At 46.5% G+C, this 16,153-nt stretch overlaps 1 protein-coding gene across 2 annotated transcripts in view; it reads left to right on the plus strand.

The window, feature by feature from the left end:
- Positions 1-6,461, plus strand: part of LOC140398595 (SH3 and cysteine-rich domain-containing protein 2-like) — a 126,151-nt gene extending 119,690 nt beyond the window's left edge. Inside the window, exons 11-12 of one of the 2 annotated variants that reach the window (XR_011937511.1) lie at positions 5,543-6,182; positions 6,228-6,461. Coding sequence is in view for 1 of the 2 variants with exons in the window: in XM_072487430.1 (XP_072343531.1) it covers positions 5,543-5,641 (99 nt within the window). In the remaining variant the exon portion in view is untranslated. Of the gene's footprint in view, positions 1-5,542 lie in introns of both variants that reach the window. The other variant, XM_072487430.1, reaches the window with a different exon arrangement.
- The last annotated feature ends 9,692 nt before the right edge of the window (positions 6,462-16,153 follow it).

Raw genomic sequence — 16,153 nt, forward strand, 5'->3', positions numbered from 1 at the left:
GCATAAGGGGCATCAGGAGCCTAAGAAATAGTGTGGAAGAGCAGGGCTTGGCATAGGAGGCATGAGAAGATACAAGAGGTGTGGAGTGTGTTTGGAGGGTGAAGGCGGTTTGAAGGGTGAGTACTGGAAGGCCTTTGGTGTAATTTGTTTCACTGGGAGGGAGGGGCAAAGCCCCACAGCACCAAGACTGCCCCCGCACGCAGCACTCCCTGTGGCGGCCACCTCGCTTCCCCCTCCCTCGGTCAGCCAGCCTGACAACCAGGCCGCAGCCCATCCCAACAATGATGATCTCTTCTTCACGCGCACTTTCCCCCAAGGTAGGCAGGCCGAGCTGGGAAATTTCCTGATACCCCTACCCATTTTGATGATGAAAATCTAGGCCATAAGGTCCAGTACAGAAGGAGACCATTTGGCCCATTGAGTCCATGCTGATTCCTTGTAACCTTGCAAGTTAAACTCCAAGTGCCCATCCAGTTCCTTTTAAAATCATGAATCATCTTCATTCCCACCACCCTCAGGAGCAATGAGCCCCAGGTCATTATCACTTGCTACCCTGAACGGGCCCTTCCTCACATTCTCCTTGTATCTCTTTCCCATAACCCCCCCCCCCCCCCCCCCCCGAGTCCTCGGACCATCAGCTAAAGGAACAACCTTGCTGTGTCTACATTATCTAAACCTCGAGATCCATCTTGCTGTCGAGCTTAAGGATGGTTGAAACAAAAATGAAATCCTCTAACTTTCTTTCGACATACTGATCTGGGGCGAAATTCTCCCGAAACGGCGCGATGTCCACCGACTGGCGCCCAAAACGGCGCCAATCAGACGGGCATTGCGCCGCCCCAAAGGTGCGGAATGCTCCGCATCTTGGGGGGCCGAGCCCCAACATTGAGGGGCTAGGCCGACACCGGGGGAATTTCTGCACCGCCAGCTGGCGGAAACGGCCTTTGTTGCCCCGCCAGCTGGCGCGGAAATGACATATCGGGGCGGCGCATGCGCGGGAGCGTCAGCGGCCGCTGAAAGTTTCCCGCGCATGCGCAGTGGAGGGAGTCTCTTCCGCCTCCGCCATGGTGGAGACCGTGGCGGAGGCGGAAGGGAAAGAGTGCCCCCACGGCACAGGCCCGCCCGCGGATCGGTGGGCCCCGATCGCGGGCCAGGCCACCGTGGGGGCACCCCCCCGGGGTCAGATCGCCCCGCGCCCCCCCCCCCCAGGACACCGGAGCCCGCCCGCGCCGCCTTGTCCCACCGGTAAATAGGTGCTTTAATTTACGCCGGCGGGACAGGCAATTTATCGGCAGGACTTCGGCCCATCTGGGCCGGAGAATCGAGCGGGGGGGCCCGCCAACCGGCGCGGCGCGATTCCTGCCCCCGCCGAATCTCCGGTGCCGGAGACTTTGGCAACCGGCGGGGGCGGGATTCACAGCAGCCCCCGGCGATTCTCCGACCCGGCGGGGGGTCAGAGAATGACGCCCCTGATCAGTAGGATGGTTTCCAGCCGTTACCTGAAATGTAAATTTAAAAATGGTAAATCTATCTGCAAAGTTTAAATTTCTATTTGATTGCTGATTAACTATTAGTGGAAAGGGCTCAACACTTTACCTGAAGTCAAAGGTTTGTCTTAAACCGCCAAAAATAAAAACAGAATTAACTGTCAAGTGAAAACAAAGGTCAACTAAAGCTTCACGTCCAAGTGGAGGAGAGTGATTAGAATTTTCATTTCCATTTTCGACAATGAAATACAACCTTAAGTATTCAGATGAATTAATTTTGTTATTTGTGTAAGATGAGTAATGGTGGATCAGAGGGAGGTCACTGTCATAATCCTTGGTCTATTAATAAGCAGCCATATTGTAAGGTCGTTACTGCAACATCCAGATTATACTTTTAATTTATATGCCTAGCCAGTGACTTTGGATTAGAAGCTGTGTTTAACAGGACACTGCAGCAGATGGTCCATTGCTGTTTTATGTAAATGGTTCTGGTTGCCTGCCAGTTTCAGCTACACGGTGATATCAGAGCCGAACACTGGTACTGACCCCGGGTCCCATTGTAAACACAACTGGATCTGTGTAAAAGCTCAGGACACATTCTGTTCTCAGCTTCCAGTCCCAATGGAATTGTAGCAGAAAGACCGCTGATCTTCACTGGTATAAAGATTATTAAGTAACCAGGTAATAATCAATGAAAAGAATACAATGTCAGGACTAATGCACACATTGCGCTTTTGCTTTTATCTCTGTGGGCTCTTACCTAGCAGCATTTGTTGAATGCAAACCTTCCCGACATGGGTACCGGTCACAACAGTTCGCATTGAGGGTCACCAACCCGCCAGGGACTGCTCCAGGGACTATCGTCCAACATCAAAAAAAGTGGGATTTCATTGTCTTCAAAGGTTCTTCTGAGTTATTGGAGATTGGAGGGGGTTGGGTGTGTGCGTGGGTGAATGCCATTTGGGTGGCTCTTCATTCATCAGAAATGGGCAGCGCTGGGACAGATGTGTTGGCGAACCAGTCAATCAATAGATAGAGCACAGAATTGGGGAGGTTGAAGGGAGATCCTTGGTCATTTGCGCTCCAGGAATGCATCCAAACCATAGCCAACATCTTTATCCACATCCCAAAACTTTACACTAGTTCCAATATTCCACACCTTGCACCTTTATTTCTATATTTGGAATGATATGTATCCTTGGGGGTGACAAATAACACATCATGTGCTGGTAGGGATTGGCTGGGTGGAAGAAATCAATTGGTGTAACCCGTGATTCGATCCCCTGGAGAGATCTAACCTACAATTTCAGCGCTATCTGCTTGACTTGTTTGTGCAAAATCCAGAGCAGCAAAACAGATGTGAAACTGCAGGATAAGAGCCCGAAGGGGCGTGTATTTCAGACTCACTACACTAATGCTTTGTTCCTTCAGAAATCCTATATATAGAACCAATCTGTCTACATCCTCCTGAAGTCTGTTACCATCATCCTCATTGTTTACTACATCTGAGTTATGTACAATTTGCAAACTTTGGAATTATACCCGAGTACAGGCCATTGATGCGTATCAAACAGAGCAGTGGTCCAATTATGAGCCCTGGGGAACACTATTCCATCCAGTCCAAAAACAACCGCTCACCAATTGGAACTGCCTCTCAGCCAATTTTGTATCCATTCTACCACTAGCCCTTTTAATCCAATAGGCTTTCATTTTGCGAACATGACTACTACGTGGTACTTTGTGAAACACCTTCTGAAAGTTCATCTGCACAACACTAATCACATTACCCTCACCAAAGGTTGGTCAAGTTAGCCAAACGTTATTTACCTTTAACACATTTGTGTTGACTTTCATTTAGCAGCACATACTTTTCCAAGTGCCACTTAATTTTGTCAAGGATTATTATTGTTAAAGTTATTACTAACATTTCCCAGCACCAGTGTTAAATTTACCAGTCTGTAGCTGTCAGGTTAGACCTTGTGGGACAGTGGGTAGCATCCCTCCCTTTGAGCCAGGAGTCCCAGGTTTGAGTCCCGCCCCAGGACTTGATGGTCAAGGAATGTTCGTCCAGAATGCGGTCAAACAGGTTTGAGTGTGGGGTGGCATGTGGCGCAATGGTTAGCACTGGGACTGCGGCGCTGAGGACCCAGGTTTGAATCCCGGCCCTGGGTCAATGTCCGTGTGGAGTCCGCATATTCTCCCCGTGTCTTTCGCCCCACAACCCAAAGACGTGCAGGGTAGGTGGGTTGGCCACGCTAAATTGCCCCTTAATTGGAAAAGAAAAAATAATTGGCTACTCTAAATTTTTTTTATTTTTAAAACCGGTTGTGTGTCAACCTGCAAATCCTTCCAAACACACCAATGGCTGACGGTAAGAGCGGGACAGACTCCTGGTCAGCCACAGAGATGCGGAGCAGAGCCCCTCAAGTTATTAGCCTCTGACGAGAGGCAAGTGACCTGCTCCAGGAATCATAGCGAATAGATACAGACAAAAGTCTGCCTTGATACACCACTAGATGTGGAAAGAGAGTTGGAGTTGGAACTCGCAGATTTATCCCTCTTATTTCTGAATGCGGATGTAACATTTGCAATCATCTAGTCCTCTGGCAGCTCCCCCATATCTAAAGAGAAGTGTAAAATTGGAGCAGAGGCTCTGCAATTTCAAGCCTTGCTCTTCCTATAGTGATCTGGTATACAACCCATCTAGACCTGGCGACTTTCGTATTTGAATACTGTCAATCTTATTAATTACCTCCACGTTCTCTATTTTTGTCCCCATCCAGTGGGGCAGCACGGTAGCATTGTGGATAGCACAATTGCTTCACAGCTCCAGGGTCCCAGGTTCGATTCCGGCTTGGGTCACTGTCTGTGCGGAGTCTGCACATCTTCCCCGTGTGTGCGTGGGTTTCCTCCGGGTGCTCCGGTTTCCTCCCACAGTCCAAAAGATGTGCAGGTTAGGTGGATTGGCTATGATAAATTGCCCTTAGTGTCCAAAATTGCCCTTAGTGTTGGGTGGGGTTACTGGGTTATGGGGATAGGGTGGAGGTGTTGACCTTGGGTAGGATGCTCTTTCCAAGAGCCGGTGCATACTCGATGGGCCGAATGGCCTCCTTCTGTAAATTCTATGATATGATAATCCAATATGGCTATTATCTCCTTTAATGCTCATTGGCGGCAGCCTCGTTCCTCGTGACGTCAGATGCAAAGTGCTCATTTACTACCTCAGCCGTGCCTATTGACTCAACAACATCGCCCTTTTAGCGCCTAATTAGCCTCATCTGGAGAATTACCTCTTTGATCTCATTTATCTCAAGAGGCTTGGAATATAAAAGCAGGGATGTACTTCTGAAGCTTTATAAAGCATTAGTTAGGCCCCATTGTGAATACTGTGAGCAATTTTGGGCCCCACACCTCAGGAAGGACATAATGGCACTGGAGCGGGTCCAGCGGAGATTCACACGGATGATCCCAGGAATGGTAGGCCTAACATACGATGAACGTCTGAGGATTCTGGGATTATATTCATTGGAGTTTAGGAGGTTGAGGGGAGATCTAATAGAAACTTACAAGATAATGAATGGCTTAGATAGGGTGGACGTAGGGAAGTTGATTCCATTAGCAGGGGAGACTAGGACCTGGGGGCACAGCCTTAGAATAAAAGGGAGTCACTTTAGAACAGAGATGAGGAGAAATTTATTCAGCCAGAGAGTGGTGGGTCTGTGGAATTCATTGCCACAGAGGGCGGTGGAGGCCGGGACGTTGAGTGTCTTTAAGACAGAAGTTGATAAATTCTTGATTTCTCGAGGAATTAAGGGCTATGGAGAGAGAGCGGGTAAATGGAGTTGAAATCAGCCATGATTGAATGGTGGAGTGGACTCGATGGGCCGAATGGCCTTACTTCCGCTCCTATAATTTATGGTATTATGACGGTCTCCTAATTGTTCAATTGTTTTGCCTACCAGTCTTTGAACGCGACCCAACTCCAAAGCATTTTGGGGGACATTTGTTACACTGAAGGGTGCTGAATAAAATGTTGGGTGTTTTCCCCTTTCCAGATCTGTGTGGGGCGAGGCGAGGAGACCAGCGGCTTCGTCAAGGTTTTCAGCGGGAAGAAACGCGGAGTCGTGCCTGCCAACATTCTCGAGGAAATTTGACTTTTTTTTAAAAAACTTCAAGACTTCAAGGCCGTGGCCTCCTTCTTCAAAACAGAAAATATGCAGACGGTTATAGACTGAACACTTAGCTCATTTATAGCATCCGTGTCCCACACTGTGTCTTCACTTACTGCACCACATTGAAATGCTGGAGGTCGGTGGGTCCAAAATAATACAAAATGTGGTCCACGTAACACACACTCTTCACTCATTGTCATCATATTGATAAACTCATAGCACAGAGCTGCACACTCTCCTCGGAAGCAATGATCAGAAGACATTTTGCAGCAGCTTTCACTACGTTGACCACCCCGCCCTTCTTGGAACCGTTGTATTTTTTAAAAGCACAAATCCCAGCCCACTTGCTATTTACCCATTTATTGTGAATACAGTTTGGGAGCTAAAGCAAATGGAACCATTTCTTCTTACCCAAGGTGCCAATTATGTAGTTGACAACGGGTCCATTTTTCTGGAACTTTGCTATTACTCAGGATTTGGGCCAGGATATTTCGGATGGTGGGATTTCCCGCCGACACTGCCGGTCTTGCAGCCATTTCACGCTCCAATGGACGTGTACTGGCTGCAGGTACAACCTCCGCCCCTCACTTGGGAGGAAGTCCTGCCGCTGAGAGATGCCGGAAAGTCTGATTGGCCGGCAGCTCTCTAGTCCGGCCAGCGACAGAAGCTGCAGTGGACAGACGCTGAGGTTCATGGAGCCCAGGTCCTGGGAGTGGACAGAAATTTCAGTTTTTCTGGCCTCTGGGTAAGGAGGGTAGGGGCGGCCAGTTGGGTGGTTAGGAAAGGATTGGGATATCGGGGTAGAGGCTAGGGGAGTTGGGGGGGGGGGGGGGAGGTCCAGCGGACACCAGACCTTAAGGGGAGGGGAGGCCCCAAAGTTAAAAGGGGATTTCTGATGGATGCTCCCCATCCCTTCCCACCTGACACCTAACTAAACCTGATCATTTTCAGACTTTCCCCACACCCGGGAAACCCTCCAACTGCCTACAAATTGAGGCTGGGCAAGAAACAGCCCCTTGTGGTCAGTAATTAGCCAGTTATGGGCCTTAATTGGGGAAAGGCTGGTCCTCTCCCACACCAGTGTAAAATAGTTGGTGGGTAGGAGGTGCAGGAACACAGTAGGAAGCCCAACGTTCTGGACTTTTTGGGTGACATAACAGAGGGGGTTGATGAGAGCAATGCAGTTGATGTGGTGTACATGGACTTCCAAAAGGCATTTAATAAAATGCCGCACAACAGACTTGTGAACAAAGTTAGAGCTCATGGAATGAAGGTGACAATAGCAACGTAGATATGAAATTGGGTTAAGTGACAGAAAACAGAGAGTAGTGATTAATGGATGTTTTCCAGGCTGGAGGAAGATTCATACTGGGGTTCTAAAGAAATGAAATGAAAATCGCTTATTGTCACAAGTAGGCTTCAAATGAAGTTACTGTGAAAAGCCCCTAGTCGTCACATTCCGGCGCCTGTTCGGGGAGGCTGTTACGGGATGTTGGGACCCTTGCCCTTCCTGACATATATTAATGACTGAGATCTTGGAGTGCAGGGACAAAATTTGTGGGTGATACTAGATTTTGAAGTGCTGAAACCTGTGAGGAGCTAATGTAGAGCTTTTAAAGGACATAGACAAGGTGGTGGAATGGTTTGTGGAGGGGGAGGTATAGGTGACAGATGAAGTTCTCAATACAGGGAAATGTGAGGTGAAACACTTTGCTAGGAAGAACATGGAGAGACAATGGGTACAATCAAACAGCCGCCTGTCTCTTCCGGCATCTACCTGCCTCTCCATGCCTTGCGAGATCTAACGGGATCTCTGAGATGTCGCGATCTGAATCCCACCCATTATGGCAAATCTGCATATTAGAGTGAAGGACTATAATATGCAGCTCGTCTGATCTACCAAAGCTTTGGGAGCTAACTCCTTCACCTCTGAGACTTTAGGCGCACGTCGTTCTGTGCTGGCTTCCACAAATGGGGACAGAACGGATCGGCACTTGGAAGTGGGTGTCTCCCAGGGGATCGGAGGCCTCCAGGTGGTTGTCCTCTGGGCAGGGTGGCACTCTGGTACTGCCACCCTGGCAGTGCCCTGGTGGAGCTGGCAGAGGCACTGTGAAGTGAGGTGCTTGGGAGGGGGAGGGGCTGCTGAGAACCACTTTATCGGTGAGTCGGGGGTCCTGGGGTTGTGTTGGGGGGTGTTCGAAGGATCGGGAAGCCATTAAAAAATGGAATCCTGATCGCCTCCTGCACTAAGAGTTCTGTTGAGCAGAGCTCTTCAGTGCAGGAAACTGGGACTAAGTGCGGCCTCGGTGGGGCATTCCCAACTGAGGCCCTGGATTGCAACAAAGTCCCGTTCAATAGTGTGGTCTTTCTCAGTACTGCGAGCGCCGGGGAAGGCCTGGCTAAACATGCTCGACATAGGTGGGGCATAGGTTTAAGGTGAGAGGGGCAAAGTTTAGAGTAGATGTACGAGGCAAGTTTTTTACGCAGAGGGTAGTGGGTGCCTGGAACTCACTACCGGAGGAGGTAGTGGAGGCAGGGACGATAGGGACATTTAAGGGGCATCTTGACAAATATATGAATAGGATGGGAATAGAAGGATACGGACCCAGGAAGTGTAGAAGATTGTAGCTTAGTCGGGCAGTATGGTCGGCACGGGCTTGGAGGGCCGAAGGGCCTGTTCCTGTGCTGTACATTTCTTTGTTCTTTGTTGTTCTTTGTTTGTTCTTTGACACGGAACTCTTGCAATTCGGTTAGATCGCGCCCGATATAAAATAACGGATACAATTCTAAAGGGGGTGCAGCAGAGGGACCTGCTTGTATTTATGCATAAGTCATTGAAGGTGGCAGGACAGGTGGAGGGAATGGATAATAAAGCATACAATATCCCTGATTTTATTACTAGTGGCATAGCGCACAAGAGCAAGGAGATTATGTTCAACTTGTATAAGACATTAGCTCAGGCTCAGCTGGTGTATTGTGTCCAGCTCTGGGTAAAGCACTTCACAAAGGCTGTGAAAGTATTGGAGAGAGTGCAGTAAAAGGCTCATAAGAATGGCTTCAGAGATGAGGAAGTTCAGTTCTGAAGATAGATTGGAGAAGTGAGACAGTTTTCTAAAGAAGGCTGAGAAGAGAGTTGTCAGAGGTATTTAAAATTCATGAGCGGTGCAGAATAGATGGGGAGAAACTGTTCTCACTCATGAAAGGATTGAGAATGAGTGGGCACCGATTTAAAATCATTGGCAAAAGAAGCAGAAGTGATTTGAGAAAAAACACGTCATGCAGCAAGTGGTTAAGGTCTGCAGTGCAGTGCCTGAGATTATGGTGAAGTCAGGTTCAATGGGAGCATCCGAAAGGGAATTAAACTGTTGTCTGAAAAGGATGAATGTGCAGGGATATGGGGAGAAGTAGTAGAATGGCACGAAGTGAATTGCTCATTCGGAGAGCTGGGGCAGACATGATGGATCAAATGGCCTCATTCTGTGCTGTAGCAATTCTGGGGCTCTGTGAAGTCATTTAACCTAACGCACAAAACTAGGGTCAGGCTTGTTTTGCTTCTCAAATTGGTAACCTGCCCCCAGAATCTCACAGGCAAATCCTAAAGACTCTTAAGTTCCCTTTACTTTTGATCCAGGTGCCAGAGTCCCGTTTAATGCTGTTGACCCACGAACAAAGTCACAGTCCACGGGTGTTTCAAGTCTGGGACTCTTCGTGAACACTTAACACACAGTCACCCCCTCGGCTACATTAACAGTGGCATTAACCCATTTCAAATGAAATCTTGGTGGAAATATGGAAGAGGAGAATTTGATGAAGTCTGGTTAAGCACCAATTTACTAGCACTGCTCACAATAAGTTCCAGACTTGACACACTTAACATAATGAGAGAGTTATCACCTGCGAAAGGAAATGGCATGATCATTGATATGTAGCAAAATTCATTGCACATTAGAAAGCAGTTTCAACAATTTAAAGCAGAAGATTGTAAATATCACTGGCTTTCCCTAATTAACATTTCATTTTCTGACAGAACGAGGATTAGTACATTTAAATTTCTCTGCTCTGTAACACAGGCTATTTAGGTGAGCGTTTAGAGATAGCAGTGAATGCCAAGCCCTGAGATCAATTATGACCGAACTTCCTGCCAAAGAAACTCATACAATTCACCTGGTACTTTACATTTTCTGAAACAAATTGTACCCCAGTCCCTATGCAGTCATTGTATAAAGTGGCTGTTACAATCAGATGAGTTCTATAAGCTCAACAATTATGATGTTCAGACACGCAGGAAGGTACAATAGGAAGACAAACAATGTCTGCAATGGAAAAACCACAATTAGCAACAGTGAAGAGAAGGATTTGAAACATGGCGACACTGCCATGATACCCAGAGTCTATACATATGTCGAGACAGTTGGTGTCTATGTCTAAATTTAAAGGGTGTACAGTCAGGGGGAAAGAGTGCACGGTAGCATAATGATTAGCATTGTTCATTCACAGAGTTAGGGTCCCCGGTTCGATTCTTGGCTTGGGTCACTGCCTGCGTGGAGTCTGCACATTCTCCCGTGACTAGGTGGGATTCCTCCGGGTGCTGCGGTTTCCTCCCACAAGTCCCGAAAGATGTGCTGTTAGGTGAATTGGACATTCTGAATTCTCCCTCTGAGTACCCGTACAGGCGCCAGAATGTGGCAACTAGGGGCTTTTCACAGTAACTTCATTGCAGTGTTAATTGTAAGTTTACTTGCGTCAATAAAGATTATTAGCAGGTGGGGGCAGGAAGGATCTTGTGCAAATGTCCAAATGATAATGAGGCCCTTGGTTCCACAGGAGAAGTCGAAAGTGTTATGAGAATAGGTGCGAAAGATTACAGAGAATAGCAAAAAACAAGGCTTTGCACAGATGACACTGCAGATTTGTGCAACAAGCAATTCTTATAACTCTACCGTCTACAAGGATTTCTCTGACTGCCGTTGTTCCAGAACCTAATTACACCACAGTGAAACATGGGTGGCAAATGTAGAGGCAACCCAGAGTCAAGACTGCCCAGCCCTCCCAGGAAGATGACCTGTGCCCAGCCCTCCCAGGAAGAGGACCTGCGGCAAGGAAAGGTCAGCAAGAAGGGGGGAAAAGACAGGAGTGGAAAATAAAATGTCTTCATTTCACCATTGCCACTCCAGAACAAAATTACGTATGAGAATATATATATATATGTAAAAAAAGGTTCTTTACTGTGCGGTTATAGCTACTGATCTCACAAAAGCAATAAAAGCAAAGAAAACAAAAGTGGTCGAGGAATACTGTTGTAAATGGATATTTAAATGCTGCATGCTATTAAGAGTGGTACACATTTGATGGCATCATTTAAGTGTATTAAACATTTTAAGTGTTATCTAAATATTGACATTGAATGTGATGGCAACCCATATTGAACTCTCATGACGATAGTTCATAGATCATAGAAGTTACAGTGCAGAAGGAGGCCATTGGGCCCATCGAGTCTGCACCGGCTCTTGGAAAGAGCACCCTACCGAAGCCCACACCTCCACCCTATCCCCATAACCCAGTAACCCCACCCAACACTAAGGGCAATTTAGCATGGCCAATCCACCTAACCTGCACATCTTTGGACCGTGGGAGGAAACCGGAGCACCCGGAGGAAACACACGGGGACAACGTGCAGACTCCGCACAGACAGTGACCCAAGCTGGGATTCGAACCTGGGACCCTGGAGCTGTGAAGCAATTGCGCTAACCGCTATGCTACCGTGCTGCCCATACGTGAGCTGTTGCCGACAAAATCACATGACATTCACAATGTGCATGACCCTTGCCCCAGCCTATTCACTACCTCATAACAATGCTTTGGAATGGATGAAACTTAGTGGACTGTTCAGAACATGGAACAAGGAGAATGCCATTCAGCCCCTCTAGCCTGTTCCATTAGGATCACCTTGAAGAATCCACTCCTGATTTCTTCTTTGTCCCTTTAATCTCCCCAATCCATGCCTTCTCCTGTTGTCGCACTATGACTGGTGTGATCCCAGTAGTTTCAACCCACCAAGCTTGTTCAATTTTCAACGCTCAAGATGTTTCGCCTAATGCATGTAGATCCTATAACTGACCCAGAGTGGAATTTCCATAGAGTCCCAGAGAATCCCTGTTGTGCAGAAGGAGGCCATTCGGCCCCTCGAGTCTGCACTGACACCCTGAAAAAGCACCCTACCTAGGTCTACCTGCCCGCCCTATCCCCTCGCCCACCCAGCTTTGAACACAAAGCAGCAATTAACACGGCCAATCCACCTTGTCTGCACATCTCATTATCATTGCTAAACCACTGTACAGGCTAAAGTACTGTCCTGGTTTATTTACAAATAACATTTCACAGAAGCAAAAATATAGCCAGGACAGCACACAATATTACGTGTAATTTACTCCACTTCCACCGATGCTACTTGTTTAAAAATATTTCTTTTTGCTCAGCCATCACTTTCGAATAAGCTTTCTAAAAGATGCCATCTCTTGCGGTATATTCAAGTTTGATATTTGGGATTCCAGTGGGCAAAACAATGGCAGATGGAGATCAATGTTGCCAGGGCTTGCAAATTGCAGCCATGAGGGAAGACTAGTTAGGCTCATGTTGTTTTCCTTCGAACTAAGGAGGTTGAGGCGTGATCTAATTGAGGTGTTCATGATAAAGAGGTGTCTAGATAGGGTAGACAGGGACAATCTGTTTTTCCATGGCTGAGAGGTCAATTATCAGGGGATATAGGTTCAAGGTGATTTGTAGAAGGATTCGAGGGGACATGAAGAAAACCTTTTTGCCCAGAGGGTAGTGAGCATCTGGAATTCACCGACCAAATTGGTGATTGAGGATTTAAAGGCTGAACTCCCTCAGAAGGTACCTGGATCTGCACCTGGGATGCTGTAGCCTGCATCCTATGGGGTCAGGACTTTTTGGCCAGCGCTGACAGGGGGCCTGAATGGCCTCTTTCTGTGCTGTAAATTTGTCTATGGTTCTAATGTGTGAAAATGGGAAGTTATTCACTTTGAACCAGGAAGGTCAAAACAAAACGATCAGGGATTAGGACCCGGATTTTCAGAGTTGGATGGACTCCAGAGCCATTTAAAAAAGATGGGCCAAACCTGATTCCAGCATTTCCACCGCCCCTATTCCCAGCTCTCCCAATTTTTACGGGATAAGGGTGTGGGTAGCAAACCCACGCCCCACACTCCCGACCTGGCCGACTCCATTTCAGGAGTAATCATCTCCGAGCTTCCCACAATTCTTGTGGCGTTGGGCCACTTTCTCAATGACTTGTGCTTCACGGATCTCAGAGGAATCGCGAGCTATCGGCTGGATTGGGAAACCTTTCTAAAAGATAAGTTCAAAAGGTCTCATCAATGGCCAACCCATGCTGGCTCAATTCCAGCTCATGCCCTCACTCACCCCTAATGGCCACTCAAACCCTTCATGCAAACTTATTTCCACAGTTTACAGGATGCACAGAACCAACTAACCCTTTAGTAATAATGGCATGCGTGAGATCACTTAAAAAAACATTCATAAGTCGTGAAAGAAAACTTGTGTGCCAACAGCTCTATAAAATTGTCCACCAGGCCATTAAAGTATCGCTAACATAAGTTTTAAGCTTCTCCCCTTTTAATCTTGTGTAAATAAACTTTGAGACATTGACAAAAAAAAACACTGAAAAATAACTAATAACTCATAAAGATATCAATCAAGCAAAGTCAACAGTTCTCTTCATTTGTGTAAACGTGCCTCCCAAAGAGTGCAGGGTAATCCATTTATCAGTCTGGACTGTCAGCCAAGCATAGGGGATGAAGCAGGGCAATGCTTTGGACATTCAGAGTCGACCTGCCTGGTTTGAACTGGGGCAGCTAACTGTTCCATGCTGCATTCTCCGTGGCAAAGCCTCCACCAATCAGAGTCTACTTGCTAACCAATCAATCTCTTCTCATGCAATAAAAATTGTTGTCTGCTTTACTATTGGCCTTCTTGGCGATCTGTCCTGGCCAATGCAAGGTGAAAAGCTTTGATCACATGTCTCTTTTTTTCAGCAATACTCGAGGCCTGCGCTACCAAATGATCATGTTAGTTTGCTCCACTACACTAACAAGAATAGTGATGACTGTTCTTGCAAGACAAAAGAAATGCTGTAACTGAGAATCAGATATGCTATCATACAATTTTCCAGTAAAATAATAGACAACAATTTCTGTGACAGGCTACTACCATTTTTTGAGGACACATCCATCCAACGCATACCTGCCAAACAGGCTAATAATTCTATTTTCATCACAATCTCATTAAAAGCCAAAGAAGAAAGTCTGTTATAAATGAAAGGTCTGTAATAATTAGACTCTCGCGCTCTTGGCATTGGTCTTTAAACAACACAGGTGCAAATTATCATCAAATGTCAACATAATTCTGCTCACGAAAGGGAATCTACAATCGAACTCAACCAAGCCGTCAATGACCTGCTGCATGTCTCAGAAACAAAATGTAGCATTTGAGGGTCTGCAGGAGCAATCCATTCACCGTCTGTGCGAGGGAGAGGGCGACATGGACAATGACTCCTGTTGACATTTCAAATTCCTTCTCAGCGACAAGAGCTGAGAATGATCCTGCTGAACCCCCATCAAACAATAATGATTTTGAGCAAATTAAATTCTGTCGCGCAACCTTCTGGCTTTCTCATGCTTGCTTGCAAGGGATCGGCAATCAGTTAAGGCACACTTAAAAAATGTTTTTTTTTTTAACAACAGAATTAAAAGTCTAATGATGTTGATTGTCCTTAAAACCCATCTGCTTCACTAATGTCGTTTAGGGAAGGCGACTTTCTGTCCTCACCTGGTCTTGCCTACATGTGACTCCAAACCCACAGCAACGCGGGTGACTCTTAAATGCCCTCTGAAATGGCCAGCAAACCATTCAGTTCAAGGGTAATGGGGGATGGTGAGAGGGGCGGCACGATAGCACAGTGGTTAGCACTGTTGCTTCACAGCTCCAGGGTATCAGGTTCGATTCCCAGCTTGGGTTACTGTCTGTGCGGAGTCTGCACGTTCTCCCCCGTGTGTGCGTGGGTTTCCTCCCACAGTCCAAAGATGTGCAGGTTAGGTGGATTGGCCATGCTAAATTGCCTTTAGTTTCCCCCCAAAAAGGTTAGGTGGGGTTAATGGGTTACGGGGATAGGGTGGGGGTGTGGGCTTATGTAGGGTGCTCTTTCCAAGGGCCGGTGCAGACTCAATGGGCCAAATGGCCTCCTTCTGCACTGTAAATTCTATGATTCCATGATTCTATGAATGCTGACCCAGCCAGCGATGCCCATGAATGTTTCTTTTTTCAAAGTTATCTCTGGTGTCCAGGCCAGTACATAGCCCTCAACCAACACCACCATAACAGAGTATTTGGTTATTTATCTCATTGCTGTTTGTTGGACATTGGTGTGTACAAATTACAGTAACTATGCTTCAAAAGCACTTCATTGATGGTAAAATACTTTGGAACAACTCCAAGTCACACAAGGCACTATAGAAACGCAGGTTCTTTGACCTTTGTTTCTACTTAGTGTATAATTGACTTTCCACCACTTTGTGCTTTTGAGTAACCTTGAATTTATTGAGAAAGTTGCCAATTTGTGTTTAAATTCTGAGAAAGCTTGAAGAGTTTAACACAAGATATTTCCACTGGCTGAACTCCAGGAGATAAACAAATAGATCAGAGTTTGTGACGTTGAGGAGAAGGGGTCGAAATGGAAAACTTTGGACTTCAATGGCACCGGTGATTAGAACGCCAATGCAAACAGAATTTCTTGGAAATAACAGGAAAGTAAAGGGAGAGTACAAATAGCTGGGAAGGAGAGGTTAAGAGGCTGAGTGAACATTCTGCAAGCTTCCACTTTGATCTTGGACCAACAACGTAAACCAAAATCAGCACAGAGCCGTGAGTTAATCGAAGATTTTCCTGAGCTGCAATACTCAGAACCACACCATCTACCAAATACTCATCTACCAAAATCCACAATACTCAGAACCACACCATCTACCAAATACTCATCTACCAAAATCCACAATACTCAGAACCACACCATCTACCAAATACTCATCTACCAAAATCCACAATACTCAGAACCACACCATCTACCAAATACTCATCTACCAAAATCCACAATACTCAGAACCACACCATCTACCAAATACTCATCTACCAAAATCCACAATACTCAGAACCACACCATCTACCAAATACTCATCTACCAAAATCCACAATACTCAGAACCACACCATCTACCAAATACTCATCTACCAAAATCCACAATACTCAGAACCACACCATCTACCAAATACTCATCTACCAAAATCCACAATACTCAGAACCACACCATCTACCAAATACTCATCTACCAAAATCCACAATACTCAGAACCACACCATCTACCAAATACTCATCTACCAAAATCCACAATACTCAGAACCA

This window comes from Scyliorhinus torazame, chromosome 21, assembly GCF_047496885.1.
Source record: "Scyliorhinus torazame isolate Kashiwa2021f chromosome 21, sScyTor2.1, whole genome shotgun sequence".
In the NCBI taxonomy this organism is placed as follows: domain Eukaryota; kingdom Metazoa; phylum Chordata; class Chondrichthyes; order Carcharhiniformes; family Scyliorhinidae; genus Scyliorhinus; species Scyliorhinus torazame.